We start from the raw sequence: 27,193 nt of genomic DNA, 5'->3' as shown, positions 1-27,193 counted from the left end.
CTGATGCATAAGCCCCGTGTGCTGCCTTTGTTCCTTAACTATTAAATATTTGCAGGCAACCTCCTTGAGGCCAAGCTCTGTGCCTGATGCTGGGATGGAAGAGAATGCTTTGACATCCAGCCACCCCTTCTCTCTTGGAGAGACTGGTTGCAAAAATCTGTTAATGTAATGTTATCATCCAAATTGAATAGAGACATGTACAGTGATGAGTTCCGTAGAGGAATTTGCATGGCGTCAGCGACATGTCCTGAGCCACGTGACTAGAAAATAATATGAAGTAGATATGAATCCAGGTACTGTGAGCAGGAAGCCTGCGCCTGTAAGGATTGTTCAGACGACAAAGTCCAAGTGAGGACTCTTGGGCTCAGCTTTCAGAGTCTAGAAAACTGAATCGCATCTGGCAGAGAGTTGGGCCGCTGGATCAGGGTTAGGAACAAGGTCTGTGTTGAACATGAGGGTCTAAGGTTCGGGGAGCTGGCGACAGTGAAGAAAGGAGACTCTCTAAAGATTCTGACTAAGACCTGAAGAACCCGATCCGAGGAGCCTGGCCTGTTGAGATGACCTGCGAGAGGTTGCTGATCTGTGGCACCTGGAGCATTCCAGACCAGCCCGTCAAAAGAGATGGAGTATCAAGAACCACAGGAGTGACCAGCAAACATGTACAGCGTTGTTACACGCCTTGATAAACCAGGCCTTAGAATGAGGATTGCTTGTTTGGACTTGATTATGGGTGGGTAGGAGCTAAGCTAGACCGAAGTAGGTTAAAAGTGATAAAGTAGAGACCATGGGTTCAGATTGCTCATCAAAGAAGTCTGGCTGGGAAAGGTGGTGGGGACGGGGGAATGGTACAAACAGGATTTGTTTCTGATCAGACTTGCTTGGGATGCTTTTATGATGAGGGAGAGAAGCCCAATGGGGCTTGGGGTTGCACCAGGTTAATATTGATCCAAGAAGGGTAGCTGAAAGGGAACTCAGCGCTTACCTATGACCCTCAGAAGAAGATCATGCATCCTTCAAGAAATAAAGGTTCATATGCTTTTTGATAGAGGACGTGAAGAAACCCAGGCCAGTGGAGTGGAACAACTCGTGTATGACACACAGCAGTTTGTGGACCCAGATCTACAGCAGCCTGGTCTGTGGTCTCTCTCTTCCCTTGATATCACTGACACTGGTAGGAGACTTCCTGACATGGTCCTCATGGTACTGAGCAAGCACATCCTCCCAGATTCTCCTGGTCTGCAGAGTTGCACTATACAAAACTTAAACCAGACAGCTACATTATCATTTCCTCAGTATTTATCACAGAGCGAGGCTTTAGGAGGTTAATTGTAGCCTGTCATTAACACGATTAACACGGTCGTGCTGGACACCTCTTCCTTCTAACCGACTTCATCCCCAGAGAGATAAGGGTCTCAGAGTCAAGGCCTTTCAGCTGTCGCCTTCTCGCTTCCTGGGAGGATACATTCGTTCCTACCTGGAACCTGTTTAAAGGCCAGGGTGTAGGCCCACAGGAGAGATGTCTTCAATGAAAGAGCAGCTCTTCTCCAAGACACCTCATCAGGCAAGATCCTTGGAAGCCTGGATGTGAGGAGACACCCAGACTGTAGGACCCGGATGACTCTCTCCCAACACTACTTAAGGGTCTATCTGGAGTCTACATACACACACTGGTGGCTTATGGTCCTGCCATGTCATCACACATAGTAGTGAGCTTACTACTTGCTTATGACCCAAAAGTCATGCCACCCACCCGTCTGATTACGTACTATTGTAAATGACTGATTAAAGCCCAAACTCCTACATAGAGCACACTTCTCTATAGAATCCACACAAGTGAATGTGGAATAAATCTCTCTTCCATAACTGGCCTTCAGTTTCTGTTCCATATCGTGGTAGGTTCCAAGGAATAGCAAGTAACTTGCTTCTCTTTGCTTTCTTTCAGTTTCCCCAAACCCATTGTTCTTTTCCCATTCTGGCGTATTCTGTCAGGCAGAATTTCTATAACCCCAGGGGCCATCATTGTGATCATCTCCGGACTCCAGAGTAGATGGCATTCTTTAATTCCAGATTGCCCCCCCTCTCTCTTTAGTCCACAGTCTTCGCAGTGAAATCAATGCTGTTGAGAGTGGAGCCCCAGATGCCTGTCCTCCTGGAGTCTGCTACCTTCTGTTGCTGTTTAATAGTCTGATATTAATCTAAATTAAATTGGAGTCCGAAAAGCTCCTGTTGCCCTCCCGAGAGTCTGCAGTTCCAGAAGTTGCCTCCAGAGTTGATAACCTAGCCAGATATTCTTCTGGGACAGGAGAATCTTTTGGGAGCTCTAAAATCTTGTGATTAAGGAGGCCAAGAACAGAAATCAAGAACCTGTATCCACATTGGTCAGGGTGGTGTGAGTGCGTGTGTGTGTGTGTGTGTGTGTGTGTGTGTGTGTGTAATCCCAGCACTCAGCACAGACAGGAGGACTGGTGGAAGGAAGTTTGTAACCTAAGCTACGTAGCAGGTTCAATACCATTCAGGGATACATAGCAAGACTCTATCTAGAAAAAGGTGAAGAAAAGGGGGAGTTAAAAGTAAATGGGTCAGAGGAGAGGAGAAGGTCCCGAGCAGAGGGTACGTTGAAGAATTCCTTGTTGGTGCCAGTGGTACATACCATCTTCCAGTGCCCAGCACCATGCCACAATGGCAGAAACCCCATTTAGGAGGGATAGAGGCTTAACATGAAGCTGAAAAGGAGAGGACACAGGATGAGAACAGCCCAGAAGGCCACATTCACAGCACTGGGGCTTTGACAGGAAGGTTTTGGAGGGCTCTGCAGTCACATGCCAAGGCTTACATCTTGGAAAGATAATTTTTGTTGCATCTAGAAAATGAATGGGGGAGCCAGGATGGTGGTAGGCGCATGCCCGCAGTCCTGGGGCTGCAGAGGCTGAAGCAGGAGAATCCCCAAGGTTGAAGCCAACTTGGTGAGACTCTGTCTGAAGAGGAAAAAAATTAAAAAGGAGATGAACAGGAGGCTGAAAAATGGTCAGAAGGAAGTGTCAGAAGAAGGAAACAGAAAGGTGGTGGTTTGAAATGCTGGGAGGAGCCAAGTGTGGTGTTTCAAGTCTCCACAATCACAGCAGGAGGAGGCTATGCAAGAAGAATTCAAGAGTTCTAGGCCAGTCTGGGCTTGAACTTCCAGACAACCTGGGCTGTAGAGTAAAACCTTGTCTCAGTTGAAGTGGGCACTTTGATAAACAGACAGATGTGAGTGTGGCCCAGCGCTGTAAATATCTGTGGTATTCGGTGTCTTCACAGAGAGGCCTCATTTAGAAAGAACTCAAGATGTAGATGACTAGGGAGGAGGTGAGGAAATGGTGAGAATGAGAATAAACAGCTTAAGCCTCCATGAATGGACGGAGAGAGAGAGGAAGTAGCTGCAGGACGTGGGCGATGGGAGTGTTTGTTCTTTTGCTGAGATAAGGGTTGAGACAAATATGAACACCCAACAGTATTCGATCAGTTATCAATTAAAAGTCATCTTCTATAAGAGATGGGGAGAGAATAGAGAGAGAAGGGGCGTGGAAGAGTGTGGTCTTTCTGTTCAAGAAGAGACTGAAGGTGAAGGATCTGGGGGGAAAGTTTGGTGGATTAAAGTATTGCACTGACCTGAATTCTGATCTCCAGCACCTGTGGTGACGCCGGGCATGACAACAGATGTCTCCAGTCCCAGTGCTGGTGTCTGTGGGTGGTGGTGAGGTTAATTGTAGCCTGTCATTAACACGATTAACATGGTCGTGCTGGACACCTCTTCCTTCTAACCGACTTCATCCCCAGAGAGATAAGGGTCTCAGAGTCAAGGCCTTTCAGCTGTCGCCTTCTTGCTTCCTAGGAGGATACATTCATTCCTACCTGGAACCTGTTTAAAGGCCAGGGTGTAGGCTCACAGGAGAGATGTCTTCAATGAAAGAGCAGCTCTTCTCCAAGACACCTCATCAGGCAAGATCCTTGGAAGCCTGGATGTGAGGAGACACCCAGTCTCAAACTGCCATCAGTAGTTGGTGGTCAAGAGCCCTGTTCCTTGTGATTGAATCAAAGCAAATGTTCCATGCTGTGGGGTAGATATGGAGATTAATGGCCATTTATCCAGGATAGGGCCCCTGTAAGAAGGTTCTTGCAGGCAGGGGAGTCTGCAGGGGAGTCTGCAGCATCTATAGACATATTCAAGAAATGCATGACCTTTAATTATAGTGTCTGAGAGGAATGTTGAGACTAGAGAGAGAAGACCGGTTAGTGGGCTAAAGGTTCCGATGAGAAGAATGAAAAGCGAGAATGGAATTGGGGAGGCAAGCAGGCTGCGAGGACAGAGGGTTAGGATCCAGCTGAGCCAGGCTTGACTTGACTTCCTAATTTCTGAGGAGGAATCACAGAGTGGACTCATGAATGAGGAAACCGTTAAAATCTTTGGAAAGCTCTAGAAAAACTGAGATGTTATCAGACATACTGAAAGGGAAGAAGGACGTGAGCCTTGACAAGCAAAGCCAAGGCTCAAGGGCCGGAAGAGTGATCAGGAAGCCACAAGAAAGCAGTTCAGCTTCTAGGTCCTAGATCCTGGGTGGGAAGACTCCACGGTTCTGAAGTGCTCCCCATTGAGCCTTGGTGACTGGGTTACAGGTAGGATGGGACTTTCTTTCCTGGATGTCAAAGGGCTTTCAGAAGGCCACACACTAGGGACTAGCTTCTTTATCTGGGAGTCATGAATTTCAAATATGATCTCTGCATTTTGAATGTAAAAAGGGATTGCTTTGACCCCCTGCGTAAACTCTTGTGCCTAAAACCTCCTTTTGAGTTTGGATCTGCTAACAGAAAATTTCTTAAGGTTTGTTTGTATAAAACATTTTTGTGTTCTTTTAAAAAGAAAAAAAAACTGCCTTCAATGCTCACAGAATTCTATGCTGGAAATTTATTTTCTTTCAACACTTTTAAAAATCTCATTCTATGGTCTACCGCCTTCCATCATTTCTATTGACAAGTCAGCTGTCAGGACCATTCTTGTTCTTTTGAAGGTAATACATCTTTTTTAAGTTTTAATGTTTTTTAAGTTTGTTTATAGTATCTACAGTATAATTTGTCTAAGTATGATTTTTCTTTCTATTTAGAAGTCCTTAAAGTTTTTATTAATGGGTAGCTTATAGTCTTTTGTCAATTTCAGAAAAATAATATCATTACTTTGCTAAATATTCCTTCTGTTATTTTTCTCTCTAAATATCATGTGGTTTTTTTGTTTTTACTTTTCTGATTTGCTTTTTCCAGTGTTTTAGCTATCCATATTTCTTTCTTTCCTTTTTTTTTTTTTTTTTTTTGATTTTTGTTTTTCAAGATAGGGCTTCTCTGTAGCTTTGGAGCCTGTCTTGAAACTCGCTCTGTAGACCAGGCTGGCCTCAAACTCACAGAGATCCACCTGTGCCTCTGCTTCCTCAGTGCTGGGATTAAAGGTGTGGGCCACCACCCCCGGCGCTCTCCATATTTTTGTCTGATAACTTCTTTCAACTTATTTTCCAGTTCATTGATAATTCTCTTTAGTGACCGCCAACTCTTTACTAAACACAGTTATTAAGACTTTTTAGTTGCATGTAGATTTTGCTGTAAGATTTCCACTTAATTCTGCTGTATAGATTCTGGTTCTTGGGTGAAATTTCCTTTGTCACCTTTATCCTCCGGTAAAATTTGCACAGGTTTGCTTTGTTTGTTTGTTTTGAATCAGACTCTCACACATCGCTCTGGCTACTTTGCAACTCTCTAAGTAGACCAGATTAACCTCAAATCAGAGATCCAAGCAGTGGGATTAAAGAGGGGTACCGACACATTCACTTATACCATGGGATACCGCCACGTTCACATACACCATGGGGTGCCGCCACGCTTACACACAGCATTCATTGTTCCTTGAATATACACTTGATAACTCTAATGTATAGTGTATCTGTAGACCTAGTTTTGTTACTTGCTCTCCACATAGGGTTGGAATGTCTAGCAATGGCTGGTTAATACTGAACTGTGTGAATAGTTCTCTCTGGGTGACTGGGTGATGCTGCTTTTCTCACGAGTACTGCTACCTATTGTGTGGCAAATAGTTTCCTGGGGAGAGAAAACAAATTTCTCTTCTCCCCCCCAGATAGGGAACCTACAATAGACCACCAAAGTCCAACTTGGTGAACCAATGCATTGTATTGTGGTTACTTATAGGAATATGGGTAAGGGACTGGTGACTTATAGGAACATAAATAACTCAGAGACAGCTGCAGCAACAAAACCCACCCCAGCATGGGTGACAGCCTACAAAAGCTGGGGACCTGGAGCACCCTTCACAGCCCGCCAGCAGCTCAACGGGCCGGAGAGTGGCTTTCCCAGGTGCCTCAGTTGATCTAAAGCTCTTCCAGGCAGCTGTTCTTGTTCTGGAGTCTTCTTTGTGCTCCCCCCCCCCCCTCAGTCTTCCTTGCAGCTGCTTCCTGCTTCCTCCTGCTGGGTGGGCCTAGTAAATCTGGTCAGTTTTAGGGTGTTCTGGAAGCTATTCTACTGTTGTTGTTCACCTCCCTGCTTAGGGAGTTCCCCTGCAGGATGGAGTGGTTTAACCTTGGAGACAACTAGCTCAGGATCATCTTCTCTTTTCTTGAAAACAGGTAGAGTGGGAGAATGGTACAGTCGTCAGGCTGAAGCTTGGGTTGAATGGGTTGAAGTTTTGCTCTCCCATTTCTCTCCTTTCTTACGGTGCAGCTTTTCTGGGCTATAAATGATGGCCTTTTGATGTTTCCTGTTTATAGTCTTTTATGTATGTATGTATGTATGTATGTATGTATGTATGTATGTATATGTATATTACCCTACAGACTGCCAAAAATACTCTTTTTCTTCTAGTTGTGGTCTCGTTTGTATAGACCTTAACAATTATGTAGCCCATAGGGTAAAATCAACTGCGGCTCTGAAGCTCCATTCCTGAACCCGTGTTCTCATGTGGATACAGCCGCTCAGGCACTGGGTATCCTGGCAGCTTAGAGTTCCTTCTACGGGCTATTTATTATTATTATCTTATGACTCAGTGGCAATGTAATGCCAAAATATGACAAAATTTGCCTATCTGTGTACCACTGCTCTCTGACTAAACAGAGTACCCCCACTGAGGGTGCTCTCTCTGCAAGCTTACTCTGGGGGGACGTAGTTCTTCCTCCTCAGTGGAGGTGTCTGCATATATGGAACTGGACCTTGTCCCACAGGAAAACGCCATCATTGTGGTGATGGCAACACATAGGGTTCTTTGCAAATGGTTCTACCTAACGGGAGAAGGGGATTTGCCTTCCCGTCTTTCTTGCTTAATGAGATGAGCCAGTAAATCATAATGTTTACTAAAAGGCTCCTAGGACTTTGCTGTCAATCACGTGGTGTTAGATGGATTGTTTCACTGGTATTTGTATATTTCTATGTATAGCATCAACTGTAAAATTGTTTTTTTTTTTTCTAAGAACTTGCTTTGTGGGCAGGAAGCCATTGGTGGTGTACTTGATTCTTTAAGGATTAGGCTGACTGCGGCAGGACATGGGGAGAAGGGCTCTGAGTGTCAGCTGAGGTGCTACAGGAAGTGACAGTACAGCCATAGCTAGGGGCGAGCTATGAGTCAGCATGACCTGGCTTAAGATCTTGAAGATGAGGGCCACTTCCTGTGTGTGGGGAAATTCAGATGCTGCCTGGCTGGTTTCTGTTTCTGCACACGTCTTTCCACATTTCTTTAGGAGCAGTTGAGCGTTGGAGATCATTTTTTTATGATTCTGGGCAGAAAGAGCCAAGTGACTTTCCATCCAGAAGATACAGTTTGGGACTGGAGCCACAGCCAGACTTGGTGCTTAGAGCATCATTAGTCTTTTTAGGCTGCTAGAATCGTCTGGGATCTTGACAAACAGAAAGCATAAGGGACAAGACCCGGACAGGCTGCTTCAGAAGATGTAGCCAGGGGAATAAGGCTGTGTTGTCATAGCCGAAAGCGTGTGAGGCAGAAATACTAGAAATACAGTCATGGGTTCGGCTTGGTAAAATTCTCAAGAGAAGGTTTGCTGATAAGTGGGTATGAGCTGTAAAATCTCTTCTCAACATAGTCCTTTGGCGTTTTTTTTTTTTTTAAATAGCCTTTTATTTGTAAGAGAAATTGGACTAATTGCCTCTAGTTTTTAGCACGGCTTTTCACTAGACCATGTCCAGACTCTGGAGACTAACCTGATGACACACAGTGCTAACATGCTTAGATTCTACTGTACAACAGGCAGGCATTTGCTCATCTGTCCTAGATCTAGCTCTTGTTGTTTGTAGACCAGGCTGGCCTTGAACCCACACAGATCCACCTGCCTCTGGGATTAAAGGTGTGCACCACCATCTCCCGGCTTGCTGGCTTGCTATTCCCGTATTTTGTAGAGAAAGAGAACAGTTCTCCTAGAGATCGTCTGGGGTGGGTCAGCCAGCAGTGGCAGAGTTCCATCCAGTCGCAAGCTCGATTCATTTCCGTTCACCCATTTTTTTTTTTGTGAAGCATTTTTATTTATTAACTCACTTCTGGACTCATTATCTACTAACAGAGATTTTATTAAAGCATTATTCTCGCCATATAAAACTAGGCCTGCTTTTAAAATTACAGTTTTACTCATCTATATTTGACTTTCGCTTTTGTTCAAATTAAATAGTGTGTGCTGTGCGTATTCCCATGTTTTAATTTATTAAATGATTGTATTCTCCAGAATTTGAGGCAGCTTCTTGTCATTTGCCCCACAGTTCTCAGGTGTACAGAGGGAGCCCTTTTTTGATCACTGAGTGTCGTGACAGCTCTGGTTGTTAGAAGATGGCATTGATGAAAAGCAGCATCCTTAGAATCCCAGAGAGGGACCTCTCCCATTGGCCCAGAAAACACAATTCATTTTATCAATGGATCGCTAACGTACACAGATCTTTTTAACTCTGCTCTGTTTTCATGGTTTTATTGGGGTATTGATCTACAGTAACTGTACATATTTAATGTGTGATTTAATATCTGTGAAACATAACTTCAGTAGAAATGACGAATATAGCCATTTCTCTCAAAATGCCATCTGTTTGAAGGAAAAAACATCCATTTCTCTCTCTCTGCGGTTTGGAGCTGAGAGTCTGGTCAGGGACTCAGCTGACTGCTCTGGACTCCAGCCTTGCCCCCAAGGCTCCATGAAAGTCAGATTGAATCCAGCCTTTTGCCAGTCTTTAGTTTTCCCATCCAACAAAGGAGGGTGTCCGGACTGATGGTCCCTAAGGCCCCCTACAGCTCAAATCCCAATAAAGCGTAGAGGACTGTGGACTAGACATTGGTTTGCTCCTGAATGGTTTTATGGTAGAATGTCGGTGTCCCTAGAAGCTGGGTACCAGCCGGCCCACTCTGTCACCTCCTGCTTTACCAATTGGTGTTCACAAAATTGTCTTATTTCTTTTCAATCCCTTTCACCCTAATGCAAGGTCACTGATTTCCTTTTGCAAGCCAGTCTTCAAAACACCTGTTTGAGAATGCAGAACTGTGGCTTGGCTTGGGCGATGGTGCAAGAAGCCAGTGGTTGAGGGCAAGGTCATCAGCTCTGGCGTTTCAAGGCAGCTTGGGCCTTTCCTGGGAGGAAGAGACGTTTGTATTTATGTGTTTCAGAACTGGGGTAAGGGATACAGATTGGAGTTTAATTAAAATTCTGATCCCTACTTTACTGGCTTCCTTGCCAAGTCAGCAGCCAACACTTCTGTTTGTGGATCTGGTGGTTTTGCCACTCCGACACAGAGTTGCCTCCAAAATCCTGGCAAATGAACCTAAAGCATCAATATGTTCACCAGGTGTTAGCCGGGCGCTGCCTTCTGTCTGTTTTAGCAGATACCTGTCTGCCGCTGCCAGGTATCTTAGTAGACAGGGAGCTGTGGGAAGAGGTGGGCAAAAAATAGAATCGTCTACAGAGAAGGTGATTTCCCCACCGCATAAAGGTCTTCCATGATGCTTTTGTCTTCCAGGTAGCTAGGTGGGATTTCTGAGGAGCGGCCCTCAGATTTCTTCTTGGCCAACCATGAGGTTCTTTCTGCTATGGCTCTGCGTGCTGTTCCTTCTGGCCTCCAGGTTACGGGCGGTCAGCTTCCCTGAAGACGACGAGCCCCTTAACACTGTCGATTATCACTGTAAGTCGTCCCAAGCCTCCTCATCGTTTACAAAGGAAACTTTAAGTTTGCCTTCTGTGTATATCCATTTTCAGCACCAGAGACAGATTTTAATACGTCTTTCCAATGTTTTGCAAAATAATAAATCATCTGCATTTTTTTTTCTCAACCGTGCAGAAACGGAGCCAGTTCTGCTGGGTGCTGTCCTGCGGCAGCCCATATGTAAAAGCTGTGTGTTTTCAGTAAAAAAGAAAAAGACCGTTTTACTGACATTCTCCATCTTTTACTAATTTATATTCAAGACCTTAAGAGAGGGAATTTAGTTAAAACCCTTCCTACAAGTACTATATACAGCTAATCAATGCTGTCTATTGATTCTTCAACTCTGTAATCCTGACTGATGGTTTAGCCCATTTTTACTTGCAGATTCAAGGCAATATCCGGTTTTTAGAGGACGCCCTTCAGGCAACGAATCGCAGCATAGGCTGGACTTTCAGCTGATGTTGAAAATTCGAGACACACTTTATATTGCTGGCAGGTAATTTTCCTTTCGTTGGTTTATTAGATTAAAATTCTTTTCTCTTGTGGTGCTTGCATTAATGTGTCTAGTTCATGAAAAACTAATATGTGATTGTGATCAAGAATTGCAAGTAGCCAAAAATACTGTCCATGCAGAGCATGCTGGGTAGCAGGCACAGAACACAGAGCCACGGCCCTCTGTGACACGTCCAGAAATCACACGTCATTCTTTTGTCCTAAAGCAGCAGGGGAAAATTCATCCTTTATTCTTTTTTAACTTAGAATTATTCGAGCAAATATCAGGAATAGGGCCACGCTAAAGCGCCGCCAGTTTGCCCAAGCGTGGAAGCAAGGGCCTCCCTTTGGTCCTTGACTGCAGTGGTTTCACGAAAGTAGCTCACTAATGAAACAGTACTCTTTGTTGACTTCGCTGAAGTCACGGAAAAGCCTGGTGATCTTCAAAGAGCAGTGATGGCAGCTCTGTAAAGATGAAATAAGCTCGGCACCTACGCCTTCACGTGATATGACTTACTGCCTTGTTTCCCACAGAGATCAAGTCTATACAGTGAACTTAAATGAAATCCCCAAAACAGAGGTCATACCAAGCAAGGTGAGCCGCTAGCTACAAGAGGGCAGATGTATTCACACACCCTCTGAGCTTCAGTCACGCCCCCCTCCAAAAGCGCAGCCTTTTAAAACTGAACTTTGATTTTACTTGGTTAATCTAGAAGCTGACGTGGAGGTCCAGACAACAGGATCGAGAAAACTGCGCTATGAAAGGCAAGCATAAAGTGAGTGATGCGGCCGCGTGCCTGCTACGTCCCCCTCTTTGTGGGCTTGCCATCATAACGACAGCACAGGCGATGTCTCACGGCCGTGTACTTATTCTCCCCTTAGGATGAGTGCCACAACTTCATCAAAGTCTTTGTTCCACGGAACGATGAGATGGTTTTTGTCTGTGGTACCAATGCTTTCAACCCGATGTGTAGATACTATAGGGTAAGCATGTTTTAGATGATTTCAACCCGATGTGTAGATACTATAGGGTAAGCATGTTTTAGATGATGACTTATTTTTCCCCTTCAACTGTATTATCCTTCACTGGTTTGCTAGTAGAGTTGAACCTTCCGTGCCATAACCCAGTGATTTGCTTTATCTCTCGTGTTATAAGAGAACGCACAGCAGAATCCCTCAAATAGAATTTCAGTATAAATAAAGCAATATTGCCTTCAAATAAGTACATTGAACAGATGTGACACCAGCTATTTTTTTTCTTTCCTCTTGCAGTTGAATACCTTAGAGTATGATGGGGAAGAAATTAGCGGCCTGGCACGATGCCCATTTGATGCCCGACAAACCAACGTTGCCCTTTTTGCTGGTAAGAAGCTGTGGTGTTCTGAATATCAAGGATTAATGACATTGAAGGTAGAGAAGAATTTAAAGGAAGGAGAAAGCTCAGACTTTGGATGGATACTTTGACACGAGCATTTCAGCGGCCAAAGCCAGTTGAGCAAATTGTCAGGAAGAATACATTAAAAAAAAAAAAAAAAAAAGAGTATCTCGGTGACTGGGATATAAGCCTTCTTGCACGTGGCTCTGTCATTAGCTAAGCTGCTGACCCTGAATACATTGCTTAATTTTGGTGCGTAGACCCTTCATCTGTCAAATTAGGTAATATCGTAGGACAGCCAATTAGAGGGCGAGGGTGAGCCCAGGTGTGGTTTACTGCACGGATAATGGTGACAGGTGAAACAGTGCGGAGGGTAACCATGCTGACATCCCGTAGGTAATTATGGTTATTTTACCAAATTATACCTTTGGTTTCAGATGGGAAGCTCTATTCTGCCACAGTGGCTGACTTCCTGGCCAGTGATGCTGTGATTTACAGAAGCATGGGGGATGGATCTGCCCTTCGCACAATAAAATATGATTCCAAATGGATCAAAGGTACCCGTGAGGAGCAATGCCGTTGGGTTGCTGGGGATGCTCAGATGGCCAAGGCCACCAGGGAGCTCAGGGCAGGACTTCGGATTGCTCATCTAGAATAAGCGCATGGTGTTTTGCTTATGAATGGGGCATTGACAGGGAATGATCAGACCACATGTCAGCGGGGATGTTCATCCAGGCCAGTACGCAAGTGGCCGAAGCAAAATCCAACAGCTGAAGAGAGAGGCCTTGTCTTCGGCTATCAGTTTGTCTCACTCCAAATGCACGCAGTACTACCTACCCTCCCTTGCCTGTCCACCCATCTTGGAACGTTAGTAGTGAGAACCAATGAGTTAAGTCACGTAGAGTCATTTTGTTCTTCCGAGGTTTAAAAACAAAAATCTCAATATGAGGTTTCCTTCCCTAGCTAAATAGGTTAATGAACAAATCTGTTGAAACAAAGACCTTTGCTGTAGTTCAGTTCCCCGTAGGCTGTGTTTACAGTCCATTAGCTGACTTTAAAGACACAGGCTGCTGAAGTTGAACACACCCATGTTGGGACTCCAAGGAATCATTGCTGCAAGGGCAGTTACGCAGCATACCTGGCCGCTGGGGGTCTTACGCTAACTGAATCATCCCTTAAGAATGGTTTGTTTTCGGTTTTCTTCCAGAACCACACTTTCTTCATGCCATCGAATATGGAAACTATGTCTATTTCTTCTTCCGAGAAATCGCTGTGGAACACAATAACTTGGGCAAGGCAAGTATATACGCTAGATAAGCTGCAGTGTGAACTTGAACCCCGTGGAATCACACCCACCTTGGCAGACTTCTGGGTGCTCTCCTGTCCTGTTTCAGAGAGCTTGCTTCAGTGAGGCCGAGTAAGGGAACCGGGTTGCTGATGGTACAGCTGCTGGCTGGGAAACACCTCCCAATGCCCAGAGTGGGAACAGCTGCCTCCTCGGGCTTTCATTTGTATCACCACGGAAAGTGGGGGCTTCTTTTTCACTCTTTAGACAGCCATTGATGGTCTCATCATTTCCCATGTCAAAGGCAGAATGGAGAAGGGGACCCCCCCCCGCGCCCCATTCAATTTAGAGTGTTTCTGTATAAGTACATGTACTCCTTGAGTACAGCAGTCTCTTCTGTGACCACATTCTGTGACACCACATTTTAATATGAGAAGCAATAGAAAATGTTAGAGACAGAAGTTCAGACATGGTTTTCATTCTGCCCGGATGGTAGATAGCTCACGTCTGGGGAGCGTGTTTGGCAGTGTGGGGAAAACTCTCCAATGCTTGCTTCCTATTCGGAAGCAGTGAGGGGGCAGCTAGTTTTGAGTCAGACATCGAGTTGGTTGGTTTGTTTTTGTTTTTGTCCCTCCCCTAAGTAGCAGCATTTTGCCGTGTTCTCGTCCATCGCTTGGCTTTTGTCTCCCGGCAGGCTGTGTACTCCCGCGTGGCTCGCATTTGTAAGAACGACATGGGTGGCTCACAGCGGGTCCTGGAGAAACACTGGACTTCCTTCCTGAAGGCTCGGCTTAACTGCTCTGTCCCCGGAGATTCCTTTTTCTATTTCGACGTCCTGCAGTCCATCACAGACATAATACAGATCAATGGCATCCCCACCGTGATTGGGGTCTTCACCACGCAGCTCAACAGGTGGGAACAAGCAGAACCCTGCTCCTCCCAGGGGTGCTCTGTGCTCCTTGTTGGACCCTGGCATGGCCCCCATTGCCAGCCTCTTCCTCACGGTTTTCTCATTTTTCAGCATTCCCGGCTCTGCAGTCTGTGCCTTCAGCATGGACGACATTGAGAAAGTGTTCAAAGGGCGATTCAAAGAACAGAAAACCCCTGACTCTGTTTGGACGGCAGTCCCCGAAGACAAAGTACCAAAACCAAGGTAAGGGAAAGAGTTGAAAGGTTTTTGTATTGAACAAAACCACTGTGAACCTTGGAACCATCTGTCTGTCTGTCCTCCCTCCCAGCAGGGTGATCCTCTGAGACAGCCCCCAGAAAGTCAGTAAATGGTGTCCCGTTACACCCTGTGCCTGTGGCTGTGAAGGGCCCGTGGAATTCTGGGACATTATATTGCTCCTCTGGCTTTGCTGTCATTCATTCCTCTCTTGACCTCTTTCCCACGGAATGCGTGCTCCCTCCTTAAATACAATTACGTGAGAGAGAATGATTGAAGATCGCTGTTTTCATTTCAGGCCTGGCTGCTGTGCCAAACACGGCCTCGCGGAAGCTTACAAAACCTCCATCGACTTCCCAGATGAGACCCTGTCTTTCATCAAATCCCATCCCCTAATGGACTCTGCTGTTCCGCCCATCGCTGATGAGCCCTGGTTCACAAAGACACGGGTCAGGTGAGACCGTGGGTAGTCTACTTCTACCGCACAGCTCGGTCACTGCCCACCACCTGGGCTGACTTGCCTCTCTCCTCTGCTAGGTACAGGTTGACGGCCATCGAAGTGGACCGTGCAGCAGGGCCCTATCAGAACTACACAGTCATCTTTGTTGGCTCTGAAGCTGGTGTGGTGCTTAAAGTACTGGCGAAGACCAGTCCCTTCTCTTTGAATGACAGCGTATTGCTTGAAGAGATTGAAGCGTACAACCAAGCCAAGTAAGTACGTTTGAGGAGAAATCTCTTCAGCTCTGCTCAAAAAAAAAAAAAAAAAAAAAAAAAGGCTTGGTGTGTATCTCCTCTGGGCATTTCCTCTCAGACTTCTAAATTAGTGGTGCTTTTTACGGGTTCTGTTTGGGTTTTATTTCTTCTTTTATTATTTATCTCCCCCTTGAAATACCTTCAGGCTTGTTTGTTTTTGTAAAGCCCACTAGGGCAAGGAGAGTGAACAGCTGCTGAGCTTAAAAATAAGTCAGCCCTTTTTCTCACCGGTGAAAAATGAGAACATTTCAGCACCATCTTACCTCGCAGATCTATTTCAGGAGGCCGCGCGTGGTACAGTTGGTTGTAAGCATGCTCACCGAGGATAGACTTAAGTGTTTAGCCTTTTGTTCTAGCCAGGGAGCTGAGAATGTTCAGACAATTAAAACACAGAAGTAAGCGAGAGGAACAGAGCACGTTGAGACAGCCACCCAGAGGCCTCTCGCACGGGAGGACTTAAGCACGTTAGAATAGCATCCTTCTCTTTCTCTAGAGTCCAGCACGCTCTTTACAGCAGCCATGCCATTCAGCCCTTTTAAAGGCCCTTTGTACAGCTTGAAATGGACCCAGCTATGCAAAAGCATAGAGCCGTATCCCACAATTCCTTGGCTTGCTTTAGCCGCCAAATCACACACACCTCGTGTATCGTTGGCGTGGGTGTGACTTCAGTGTGTGTCTTCAAACCGTACCCACACAACAGGTGCAGCGCTGAGAGTGAGGAGGACAGGAAGGTCGTCTCGTTACAGTTGGACAAAGATCACCATGCTTTATACGTGGCCTTCTCCAGCTGCGTCGTGCGCATCCCCCTCAGCCGCTGTGAGCGCTACGGAGCCTGTAAAAAGTAAGCTGGTATTTCCCTGCGCACTCCGGCTCTCCCAGTGGCATCTTCTGTGCTGATTAAGAAAATCCACGTCACAGCTTGTCTGGTTTTTCTACAGATCCTGCATTGCCTCACGGGACCCGTACTGTGGCTGGTTAAGCCAGGGCGTTTGTGAGAGAGTGACCATAGGGATGCTGTAAGTACCCTGGTCCACCTAACCAGATATACTACTTTTCGTTTCCTTTATTTCTTTTTCTGGTACGGGCAAAGTTTTAAAAGAGAAAACCTAAAATGTGCAAGGGAAATGGGATTTAGACACAGCAACCCTTGAGGGCAATGGATTCTGGGGAAGAACTTCCACTCTCTCAGGCATCCAAGATAAACTAACAAATAGTTCCTTCGTCAAGTTTGTTGAATCGTCAGTGTGTTCTCTCTGCTTACCGTCACTAACCAGTCTGTGTTCTCGGCTCTGTCCTGGTTGTCCCTTGTGTCCCTATGAAGGCTGTTAACTGAAGACTTCTTTGCTTTCCATAACCACAGCGCTGGAGGATATGAACAAGACATGGAATACGGCAACACGGCCCACCTAGGGGACTGCCACGGTAAGACAGACGCCTCCCTGCCCTCCGGCCGCTGCTTTTGACTACGGTTGCACGCCAACAGTATTTCACAACCAGCCTTTATAGTGACTCGGGACACAAACCACCTAGCATTTAATGTAAACTTCGCAAAAGCTGAGCTGTTTGGTCATGGGGGTCCGTTAGAAAAGATTCTGAATTTTTCTTTTTCTTCCCCATTTGAACTTCTGTTAAAAGCAATCTAGAGAAAGGTAGTCTAACCGGTAGACTTTTAATTTGTAGTCTTTCCTTTTGACTTTTCCCTATGACTTGGAGTTCATAAACTTTTTGCTTTCTTTCGGTTGCTTCTCACTGATCACTTGTTCCTTTAATCCCTTTAGAAAGTTTGCCTACTTCAACTACACCAGATTACCAAATATTTGGCGGTCCAACATCTGGTTAGTTTTTTTTAATTTTTTTGAATTAACAACCTTTTCTTTCCTTCGGTTCAGCATTTTCAGCCCCTCTCCCCCTCCTCCTTTTGCGCAGTTTGGCAGCCCTTCATTTTTCCGCTTTGACTCATAAACCCTCTGAAGGTCCTGAAAGATGTTTTCTTACTCAGCCCTCCACCCATATGTAGCATGTTATTGATTCATCACTGACCCAGGCACATCCTTAAGGAAAGTCAAGTGGGCTGACATGTACCGCATTTCAACTGCACGCCGGCCGCCCAGCTTTCTTCTCTCTCAACCCCTTGCATTGTGAATGCTCCCTCTGGCCATCTATGTTCCATGGATGACCGAACCGCATAATGTCCCCCTTCTCTCCCCGCCTTTCATAAGACCAAGGAATGAACAATACACATTTTACGAAAATGTGTATTTCTGAGTTTTCCAGATCTTTTTTGAATGTGTTGTGGCAATCCCAGGAATTTCTGAATGTTGTGATCTCAGTGGTGTGACAGAAGCTTCAGGCGAATGAAGCTGGACTTTGATGTGTGACAATGTACAGTGGGGTCTCCGTGCACATCTGTCTGTGTTTGCTTAGAATTCTGCAACTCTTGGATCAGTCTCTACCGTGTCTAAAAGCATATGCTTGTATATTTGTGGAAATCTACTAGGTTAAAGCTGGTAATCCAGAGAGGTTCAGCTGCTCTTTGGTCTACACTGCTTCTAGGGTTCCCATCAGTTTTACCCCTCAGGGGAGGAGAAAAGGATGACCCATCTCTAGGATCCCAGCATCCCTCGTCAGTGTATAAATGCCATTGCCTGTGCATGAGTTACTGCTAACTCTTTGGAAGAAACTCCCCAGGCATTTCAGAGAGCACAGCAAGGTTTGTGTGCACTGTGGATGGGGGCTCTCAGTGCAGTGAGAAATCTCCAAATGGACAAGAGGCCCTGGAGAAGCAGAATGGCCTCATAGGCGGAACTGGTTTATCCGGTCCAAAATCAGCTGTTTGCTTGGCCTTGACCAGGTATTTCCTATAATTCCGTTATAGCTTCTCCAGGGAAGGGTAAAAGACCCCAACCGTTCACAAAAGTCCTCTGTACAATACATATTACAAATAAATCAAATGAACCCCAAGATCTGGAGGGAAGCAGGATCATCCCGAGCTGGGGCTCACGTTACGTTTCCACGAGGAGACTTCAGTAGGAATGTTCTCATCTCTTTACTTTTGAAATCTGCATAGTCTTGTCTTCCTTGTCAGTTTTTAGTTTTTACACTTCTCTTACATGAGAAGGATTTGGAATAGTCCCCCTGGTGTGCTTTTAACCCAGTTCTTGGGCAGGATTTCTCAGACTTTAAAGTGCAACAAAGCAATCAGAAAAGTCTTCCGACGCTAGCCATGTTAATGGACATCTGTGTTTGCCACCACAGACATGGAGGTATCTTCATCTTCTGTTGCCACTGTGGCAAGTAGCCCTGAAATTACATCTAAAGTGGTTGATACCTGGAGACCTAAACTGACGAGCTCCCGGAAATTTGTAGTTCAAGATGGCCCATACACTTCTGATTTTACTGATACTATATCAGGTATCCCAAAGGGTAAGGCCTGGCCAGGCACCTCCTCTCCAACTGCATGGAAACCTGACTCCTCGCACGGCTCTCAGAGGTGAAGCTCCGTAGAACTAGAGGTGCCTTCCTCTACGTTCTCCGGCCACAGTGACTTGGCTGTCCTGTGGTTAAGTCTGAGTGCATTCCTACCGAGACATAGATCCTGAAACAGCCACTCAGACATTCTAATCTGCGCCAGTTTCGGCCTGGAGACACTGAGAGCCTGCTGAATATCAGAGAATTTTGAGGGTCACCCTCACGATATCAAAAAAAAAAAAAAAAAAAACGAAAAAAAAAAAACTCAGATAACAAATACCCTGTTACCAAAATTCTATCTATCTAGGAGGCTTTCCTGTTGTGCAGAAAGGCTATGTGGAGTGACATATCACTCAGATGCCACAAGCCATAAAGCATGACATAGTGCTTGTCCATAATTACTACTCTCAGCACATAATAGATGAAGTTTAAAAGCTGCCTGACCAATTTGCTTATTAGATTTACTCCTCTGGGGAAAAGAAGTCTATCCCTTTGTGCATACACGGTGGTATCAGGTTTCCAATCAGTTCTTACCGCATTGCCTTGTCATTTATGATTTACTTCTGTTGATTTTTGTTTTTTTTTTTATATTTTCATTGAAAACAATTTTATACTCATCATTTCTGTTTTGATTTCTTCAGTAATACCACTTCTTTCTTCCTTTCTCTCCTGGTCTTTCACAATGCCATGAAATTTCCATAACATTGACAGCTGATTTAAACCAACTAATGTTAAAGGCCTTAGTAGTACTCTCTTAACACCAAAGAACCGTCCCACTTGCTCTGACTCAGTTACTCTGGGATAGTTGCATGGATAACACAGAATGGACTTGAATACCTCTTAATCTAACCCTTCTGTAATCGATCCTTAGATGTCTGTGGTTGCATTAAAATCTCCAGTGGTTACCAACTAACTCACTCTTCACTCCCTAGGTCTAATTTAAGTATTCCTCAAATACCTCCAGATAATCTAACGATATTTCTGAAACTAATACATAGATGATTTTCTCACACTGCCCGGCTTTCTTACATAGTAGCTACTTCGTGAATATTTCATCCCAAGATGAAATTTCAAAGTAGATCCATGAAGACGAGAATGCGCCCGTGTACATTGTACTTAACCCTGACCAAGGACCTGCTTTTAGTTTGTAGCCAGCTACGCTTTTGTTCTGGTTAACACAGCCGTATTAGCATAGCTCTTTTACCTACCGTGACGTGTGTTTTTGCTAATTCAGGCATTGCCTTAACTCCAGCTGCAACTCTTTAGTCCTGATTTAGGAATTAGGGGAGAAGCGTAAGGTAAATGTTTTCTGGCATACTCTAACTCCTCTCTTTAGATAGAAACTCTTAAAATTCCTAACAGCTGCTTAAAGGAGATTGGGGGAAAGGAGGGGAAAATATATGCCAAATGGAAGATAAGAGTCATGTTGCCTTTCGCAGCAAGCATATATGTTCCTGGAGATTGTAGTGTGATTTAAGGGGGAGGGGAAATAGATGGGAAATGTGAGGATCTGTTGATCCTATAAGCTAGACCTATAGGGCATTTGAAGATAGTATTGGTTCAGTGTAAGCACTTTTATATTTATTATTGATTGGAAAGCACCTCATTCAAAGTCTTCACGTATCTGTTGCAGGTGTACGGTGGGAAGTCCAATCTGGAGACTCCAACCAGATGGTCCATATGAACGTCCTCATCACCTGTGTGTTTGCCGCTTTCGTCCTGGGTGCGTTCATTGCGGGCGTGGCTGTATACTGCTACCGTGACATGTTTGTTCGCAAGAACAGAAAGATCCATAAAGACGCCGAATCGGCCCAGTCGTGCACAGACTCCAGTGGAAGCTTTGCCAAGCTGAATGGCCTCTTTGACAGTCCCGTCAAGGAATACCAACAGAACATTGATTCTCCTAAACTCTACAGCAACCTGCTGACCAGTCGGAAGGAGCTGCCACCCAACGCGGATACAAAATCCATGGTCATGGAGCATCGAGGTCAGCCTCCAGAGCTGGCTGCTCTCCCCACACCCGAGTCCACGCCTGTGCTCCACCAGAAGACCCTGCAGGCCATGAAGAGCCACTCCGACAAGGCCCATGGCCACGGTGCTTCGAGGAGAGAACATCCCCAGTGTTTTCCTTCCAGCCCTCCACCCCACTCCCCGTTAAGTCACGGGCACATCCCCAGCGCTATTGTTCTTCCGAACGCCACCCATGACTACAACACGTCATTTTCAAACTCTAATGCTCACAAAGCCGAAAAGAAGCTTCAGAACATCGACCACCCTCTTACAAAGTCCAGTAAGAGGGAGCACCGGCGTTCTGTGGATTCCAGAAACACCCTTAACGACCTCCTGAAGCATCTGAATGACCCAAACAGTAACCCCAAAGCCATCATGGGAGAGATCCATATGGCGCATCAGACCCTCATGCTGGACCCTGTAGGACCTATGTCTGAGGTCCCACCCAAGGTCCCTAACCGGGAGGCCTCCCTGTACTCCCCTCCCTCAACACTCCCCAGAAATAGTCCAACCAAGAGAGTCGATGTCCCTACCACTCCCGGGGTCCCAATGACATCTCTGGAAAGACAAAGGGGTTATCATAAAAATTCCTCCCAGAGGCACTCTATATCAGCCGTGCCTAAAAACTTAAACTCACCAAATGGTGTTTTGTTATCCAGACAGCCGAGTATGAACCGTGGAGGGTATATGCCTACTCCCACGGGGGCGAAGGTGGACTACATTCAGGGGACACCCGTGAGTGTCCACCTGCAGCCTTCCCTCTCTAGACAGAGCAGCTATACCAGTAATGGCACCCTACCCAGGACGGGACTAAAGAGGACACCATCCTTAAAACCTGATGTGCCACCAAAGCCTTCCTTTGTTCCTCAAACCACATCGGTCAGACCACTGAACAAATACACTTACTAGGCCTCAAGTGTGCTATTCTTGTGTGGCTTTGTCCTGTCCCTGTTGTTGAGGTCGCTGTGAGGGGACCTTACGACAAGATACCTGCTTGTATTTTAAGAGAAACAAGTAGCCAAAGAAACTCTGTAACTTTGGTAACATCAGAACTTGCCACATGTAGCTACTGCATTCTGGCTTCTGTGTACTTGCCTGAAGCAAAGGGGAGGTTCTGGTCATTCCATTTCTCTTGTTTGACGCTGAAGGGGTGTGTAGCCTGGAAGGGCTCCCTTCGCCAGTAAAAAGAGCTGACACAGTACTCAGAAGACTGAACAAATACTTGAAAATGGGTTCAATTTAGACTGCCATTATGTGTGGTCTTCCCATTAAATGTGAACATTTTAATATGTATGCATTCACCTTGCCTCTTGCACAAATGTCAAAATGAAAAGATGGGAATGTCTCAAAACAAAATGAGCTTGTAGATTACCAAGCAGTTTGCTTAAAAAAAAAAAATCAATCTTTGACCCAAACTGTAGCATTTTTTTTTCATGTGTGGCACTTTTTTTTTAATTTGATGCCACCAACAAAACTGTGTGAGGGTGTGTGTGTGTGTGTGTGTGTGTGTGTGTGTGTGTGTGTGTGAGAGAGAGAGAGAGAGAGAGAGAGAGAGAGAGAGAGAGAGTTCTGTACCCATTAGGATTTATTTAGGTGCCCATTGCGTCTTTTTGTACTATGGAGTTGTTTACACTAAGCATGACTGAAGACAGCTAACTTCCTCCCACACCACCAGTTCATTGTGTTCAGCTCCGAGAAAGGAAGTCGAGGCTCCTTTGACTGTCCAGTGATTAACTTAACCTATGTGGTACCCAATGTCATGTAAGAACATGTAAGAGTTCTAAATAATTTTGTGCTGCTATTCATCAAAACTTCTCTTCCAGCCTTGCCAGCTTAAGAAGTTAGAGTTACTAAGATGTGCCCTTGATGTATCTACCAGTATTCAGTAGTAACGTTCGCCCGTCCACTGTGAATCAAAGCTACCTAACCCTCGACACACTCATAAGTGTTTCTTTTCATTGTGTTATTTTATTTCCCACATAGCAAAAATTTTTCTTCTGTTCACTCTTCCTTCCCCCAAGACAAAAAGAGAAAAACCAAAACAGAGGACGAAAGAAAGAGACAGGAAAGGAATTGCGGTCGGCTCACCAGGGAGGGCCTGAAAGCCCACACTGGTGCCGCCCTGTCCTCTGTGCTGTGTTCTGAGGATGCTCTCCTGAGTCATGCAGGCGACGACAGTAAACTGTAAATACCACATGTGAGTTTACCCGGATCTGTGCATCTTGTGCCTTATTCACGAGAGTGGTAGAAGTTCTGCAGTACGTTGAGTGTTTCCACTATTAGCGCATCATTTCCCATGTGCCAGTTGTAAATGTTCTTCAGCCAGCACCCGACGACTTCTTACAAAGTCAGAAAGCAACCTTGAGCAATTTGTTGTTGAACCCTCCCTGCCCCCGCCCCCGCCCCCTCCCCCTCCCCCACGCACACCGGAATCAGAAGCAGCACCCGCCCTTGTCATGGTAAACATTCCACCCCTGCTCATCTGGAAATGTGAAGTCAGATGAGGGTTCCCAGGGAACGTGGCACCTGCGGAAACCATGTCTCTAACGTCATCTCTACGTAGCTTGGCAGAGCCCACTGAAGGCTGATGGTATGTGCAGCCTACTGACGACTTTGGTTAACCCACTGCACATCACTCGGTCATTTGTCCAACCTAGTCAGAAAGTACCACAGCTGAGGAAGGCTCCTGACCCAGTCAGGTAGGGTTCAGCCGCTATCTTGGGACAGTGACGATGGCATGTATTACTTGGGGGGAGGAACGGGTGCAGAACACCAGGTCGTTTTTATACACGATGTAGAATACTGATGGAGTTGGTCTTTTCCTTCAAGAACATTCTTTTCTAGAGAGAGAGAAAAAAAAAAAAAAACAATGATTCCTTAAAAGCTGAAACACCTGTTCTCAAACGACTTCAGCTTTGCAACTAAAATATTACAGTTTAATCAATTAAACCAACCAACAGTAAGCACTACACAGTCTGCCACCCATGATGTGTCTGCATTTACCTTACAAATATTAATCCCAGCGTGGTAACTCTGTGTGACCCCGCTAACATCTTGTAACATTGTGCTGCCTTAGAGTGTACTGTGAGTTCTATCAGTATTTATGTTGAAATTTCTAACATGGAATTTAGTCTCTATTCTGTTAATTTAATTTTTAAATGCTTTATCCATTTGTGCAAAGGTAAACACAGATTGTATCTTTTTTAATGGTACGGCATAAAAAAAAATAACCCTAAAGTGAAGTGGCTCTATACTCTTTTATAGAGTACTTTAACATGTATAGATATCTTGTAAACTTGTATTGTGGATGTGTAAATAATATGTACTTTGGGTTTTTAACACCGCATGTAAAGTCAAAATAAAATATCCAAGTCATTACACCCTGCCTTTTGACATTTAAGAGGTTTATACGTCATTTTTTTATGTTAGCCATGCTATGTTTATTTCAAAGTCTAGTAACATTCTTATCAGAAATATTTGTTACCTTTTTACATTATGCTCCCATTTTCCCCTTGGAAGACTTGTTAAAGGCTGGAGCCTGAAGTTAGACAAGTAGTTCAGAAAATCACATGGCTGATGGGCCTGCATCCACAGCCAAATGCTGATCTTATGCCTTGATCTAGTTCGAAGAGCATTTTAGAATTTATACTCTTTGGGTTGGGGAATGGCTAGGTGGGTACAGTGCTTGGTGTGCAGTCATCAGGACCAGAGTTTGAACCCCCAGCATCTTGAGCTTGGTACAGTAGCACTTCCTAACACCGGTGCTCCTAACAGATGGGAGACAGGAGAGTCCCCCAAATAGGCCTGCTAGGGTAGTATAAGCTGAGATGAACAAGAGACCCTCTCTCAAGCATGGTGGAAGATGGACCATCTATACCGATGATTATCCTCTGATCTGTACACATGCGCCATGGCATGCATGCAGCAACATACAAATATGCACACACATACATATATACATACAGAAATATCACACAAAGAATTCATGACTTACATTATCACCTGAAAATGAAAACATACTGTTAGTTCAGAATTATAACTGGCGAACCGTTCTTGCTGTTGGTGCATGGAAGGCTTCCACACATTGTATAATAAGAGATGAATTCCGCAAACATGAAAGTGTAAGGGTAAAAGTAGGATTCTGTGGCATTTCACTTAGCAGGTAACTCACTGGGACCAGCTGGCACTGGCCCTTATGGATGGGCACAAAGCCGTCTCTGATGCAGTGAAGGTTGTGCCTGTTCCAGCTTCTGCCTGTTGGGGTTCAGCAGCTTCTCCCAGCCAAAGCCTACCTGCAGCTTTTCTAAGGCCTTTGTCAGAAGACCTCAGTAGCATCTTAGACAGAGCAGCAGACACTGCCGTACTCCATCTAGGGTTTCACCCCTTTCATGGTATCCTTTAAACAGGGGTTAGGGACATCTGGACCCGAGTGTCCGTCCGTGGCCTGAGCCCCTTTTCATTTCACTTCCTGCATCGCGTGCAGCCATTCAGAGAGATGGGGAATCATCATGGAAATTGGGGCGAAGGCTGTGTGTGTCTCAGTTGATCAAGTGCTTGCCTAGTGTGCAGGTAGTTTAGTGTTCATTCTCAGAGATGATACACAGAGTGTGGCTACATGCCTGCAACATTGGTTCTTGGGAAGTTTAAGCAGGAGGATCAGGGTTTAAGACTATCTTTAAGGTCAAGGCTAGCCTAGGCCAAGTAAGACTCTGTCTCGAAAAAATAAAATTAGGCTCCCCCTTTATTTTGGTTTTGGACTTGCTCATTTGTTTCAGGAATTCTTTCAACCTAAGTTGGTGACAGGAGTGTCTATTCATCTTTGTAGGCAGCCGTTCTGCCGCTGCACGTGGCTTTCTGGTTTTTTTTTTTTTTGGTTTTTCGAGACGGGGTTTCTCTGTGGTTTTGGAGCCTGTCCTGGAACTAGCTCTTATATACCAGGCTGGTCTCACACTCACAGAGATCCACCTGCCTCTGCCTCCCGAGTGCTGGGATTAAAGGCGTGAGCCACCACCGCCCGGCTTGCAGGTGGCTTTCTGAAAGCCCCTGTCTAACACTGAGAGTGAGCCAGGAAGGCATTGTGTTTCTGAAAAGGACCTGCAAGCGTCAGTTTGCAGCTGCTTTTGGGCAAACTGGTGGAGAGACATAAGAAAAATGTGTCGTTGGCCTAATGTTCGCACTGCATTACTTCCCTGAGTGCACGTTTTTATGACCTTGCTACTTCTTATATTATGGACAGCAATTTCTCTAGGTCCATTGGGTGTTTCTTTCTTTCAGAAAGGGCATCGTTTTTCTCCTCTTTTCATAGGTGTTCCTAGCTGGGTTTTTTGTTGTTGTTTTTTGTTTGTTTGTTTTTTGTTTTTGTTTGTTTGTTTGTTTTTTATTTCTTGGGCATCCTTGATGGTTTAATGCAGGCTGTGCCTAAAAAAAAAAAAAAAAAGCAAGCTTCACTTTCCTCTTTAGGGGATGTATAGTACCCTGAAACCGCATCTGTGATTCCTCAAGGAGGATGGATGCTCGTGCCCTACTGGAGAGCAGAAGAGCAGAGGGATTTGGGGGTTTTCAGAGAATCCATTTTTAAGCTACAGAGAAAAGGCACAAATACAACCAAGTACCCAAGACAGAACGCCCAAGCTCCTCTCCCCGCAGTTCATTGACTTAGAGTACTCTAGGAAATAGCAGCGCTGGAGCCCGACAGAACCCTGGAAATGCTGACCCAGGCTCAGAAGAGTGAGAGAGAGCATTTCTCAAATCAGACAGTGACGTGGTAGTCTAAATACTGTTCAGGCACCATAGGGGCTTACCTTTCTTACATCTGAGAGGGCCTAACTTCCCATTCGTCCCCTCATCCTCATTAGAGTGTGGCAAGGAACATGGTTTCCAGACAGCCCTCCAATCGTGGCTGAAGAGCTATGGGTCTGACTGACTCTTAACGCTTGACTGAGTAGGCTACTCCACCCCTCTCAACTTAAGCTATCTCATTTTTGAGCAGAGGCGGTTTGGCATTTGTTTCTCTGACAGTTCTATGGTCTCTGTCAGCTCGGTAATTCTATTCCTTGCTTTATGAATGCCGGGCTTAAATATTACTCATTCCAGAGCTTGGTTTGTAGACCATTTATGGATGTGTGGGGCCTTTTCCCTGTTCGATGAGCAATATATGTGAGAGTAGCAATAAAAATACGGCATGATAAACAATGCCCTTTAAGCTACTTCATTGGATCTATATTTGATGTTTACACTTTTTGCATATAGAACACGTTAAACACTTAAATCTCTGTCAGTGTTTCAGTCTTTATCAAATAGTTTCAATACCATCAACAACAAGGAATGGACCTCTAGTAATATCAATCTAACTCATAGCAGAGTCATGTAGCAGACGAAGGGAGGGGTCAGATAATGTCCTAGACATTTAGGCCCTAAGTCAACTATAAAAGAA

At 45.2% G+C, this 27,193-nt stretch overlaps 1 protein-coding gene across 10 annotated transcripts in view; it reads left to right on the top strand.

Moving 5' to 3' along the window:
* The window catches only part of Sema6d (semaphorin 6D), a 57,656-nt gene extending 33,496 nt beyond the window's left edge, over positions 1 to 24,160 (top strand). For 4 of the 10 annotated variants that reach the window (XM_050134069.1, XM_050134068.1, XM_050134067.1 and 1 more), the window contains exons 2-19: positions 10,030 to 10,191; positions 10,597 to 10,708; positions 11,239 to 11,299; positions 11,418 to 11,480; positions 11,587 to 11,688; positions 11,977 to 12,067; positions 12,517 to 12,636; positions 13,287 to 13,375; positions 14,059 to 14,276; positions 14,386 to 14,517; positions 14,828 to 14,983; positions 15,067 to 15,240; positions 15,983 to 16,123; positions 16,221 to 16,298; positions 16,643 to 16,704; positions 17,061 to 17,117; positions 18,538 to 18,705; positions 20,384 to 24,160. In XM_050134069.1, coding sequence (XP_049990026.1) covers positions 10,083 to 10,191; positions 10,597 to 10,708; positions 11,239 to 11,299; positions 11,418 to 11,480; positions 11,587 to 11,688; positions 11,977 to 12,067; positions 12,517 to 12,636; positions 13,287 to 13,375; positions 14,059 to 14,276; positions 14,386 to 14,517; positions 14,828 to 14,983; positions 15,067 to 15,240; positions 15,983 to 16,123; positions 16,221 to 16,298; positions 16,643 to 16,704; positions 17,061 to 17,117; positions 18,538 to 18,705; positions 20,384 to 21,669 — 3,219 coding nt within the window. In that variant the 5' untranslated portion in view covers positions 10,030 to 10,082 and the 3' untranslated portion in view covers positions 21,670 to 24,160. Of the gene's footprint in view, positions 1 to 10,029; positions 10,192 to 10,596; positions 10,709 to 11,238; positions 11,300 to 11,417; positions 11,481 to 11,586; positions 11,689 to 11,713; positions 11,736 to 11,976; positions 12,068 to 12,516; positions 12,637 to 13,286; positions 13,376 to 14,058; positions 14,277 to 14,385; positions 14,518 to 14,827; positions 14,984 to 15,066; positions 15,241 to 15,982; positions 16,124 to 16,220; positions 16,299 to 16,642; positions 16,705 to 17,060; positions 17,118 to 18,537; positions 18,706 to 20,383 lie in introns of those variants that run through there. The other 6 variants (XM_050134072.1, XM_050134074.1, XM_050134073.1 and 3 more) reach the window with 6 other exon arrangements.
* The last annotated feature ends 3,033 nt before the right edge of the window (positions 24,161 to 27,193 follow it).

The sequence above is a fragment of the Alexandromys fortis genome, unplaced genomic scaffold, assembly GCF_014885135.2.
Source record: "Alexandromys fortis isolate MF-2015 unplaced genomic scaffold, M_Fortis_MF-2015_v1.1 scaffold_6, whole genome shotgun sequence".
Taxonomy (NCBI): domain Eukaryota; kingdom Metazoa; phylum Chordata; class Mammalia; order Rodentia; family Cricetidae; genus Alexandromys; species Alexandromys fortis.
Note: the sequence above shows the minus strand (reverse complement) of the source record. Positions and strands in the feature narration are given on the sequence as shown.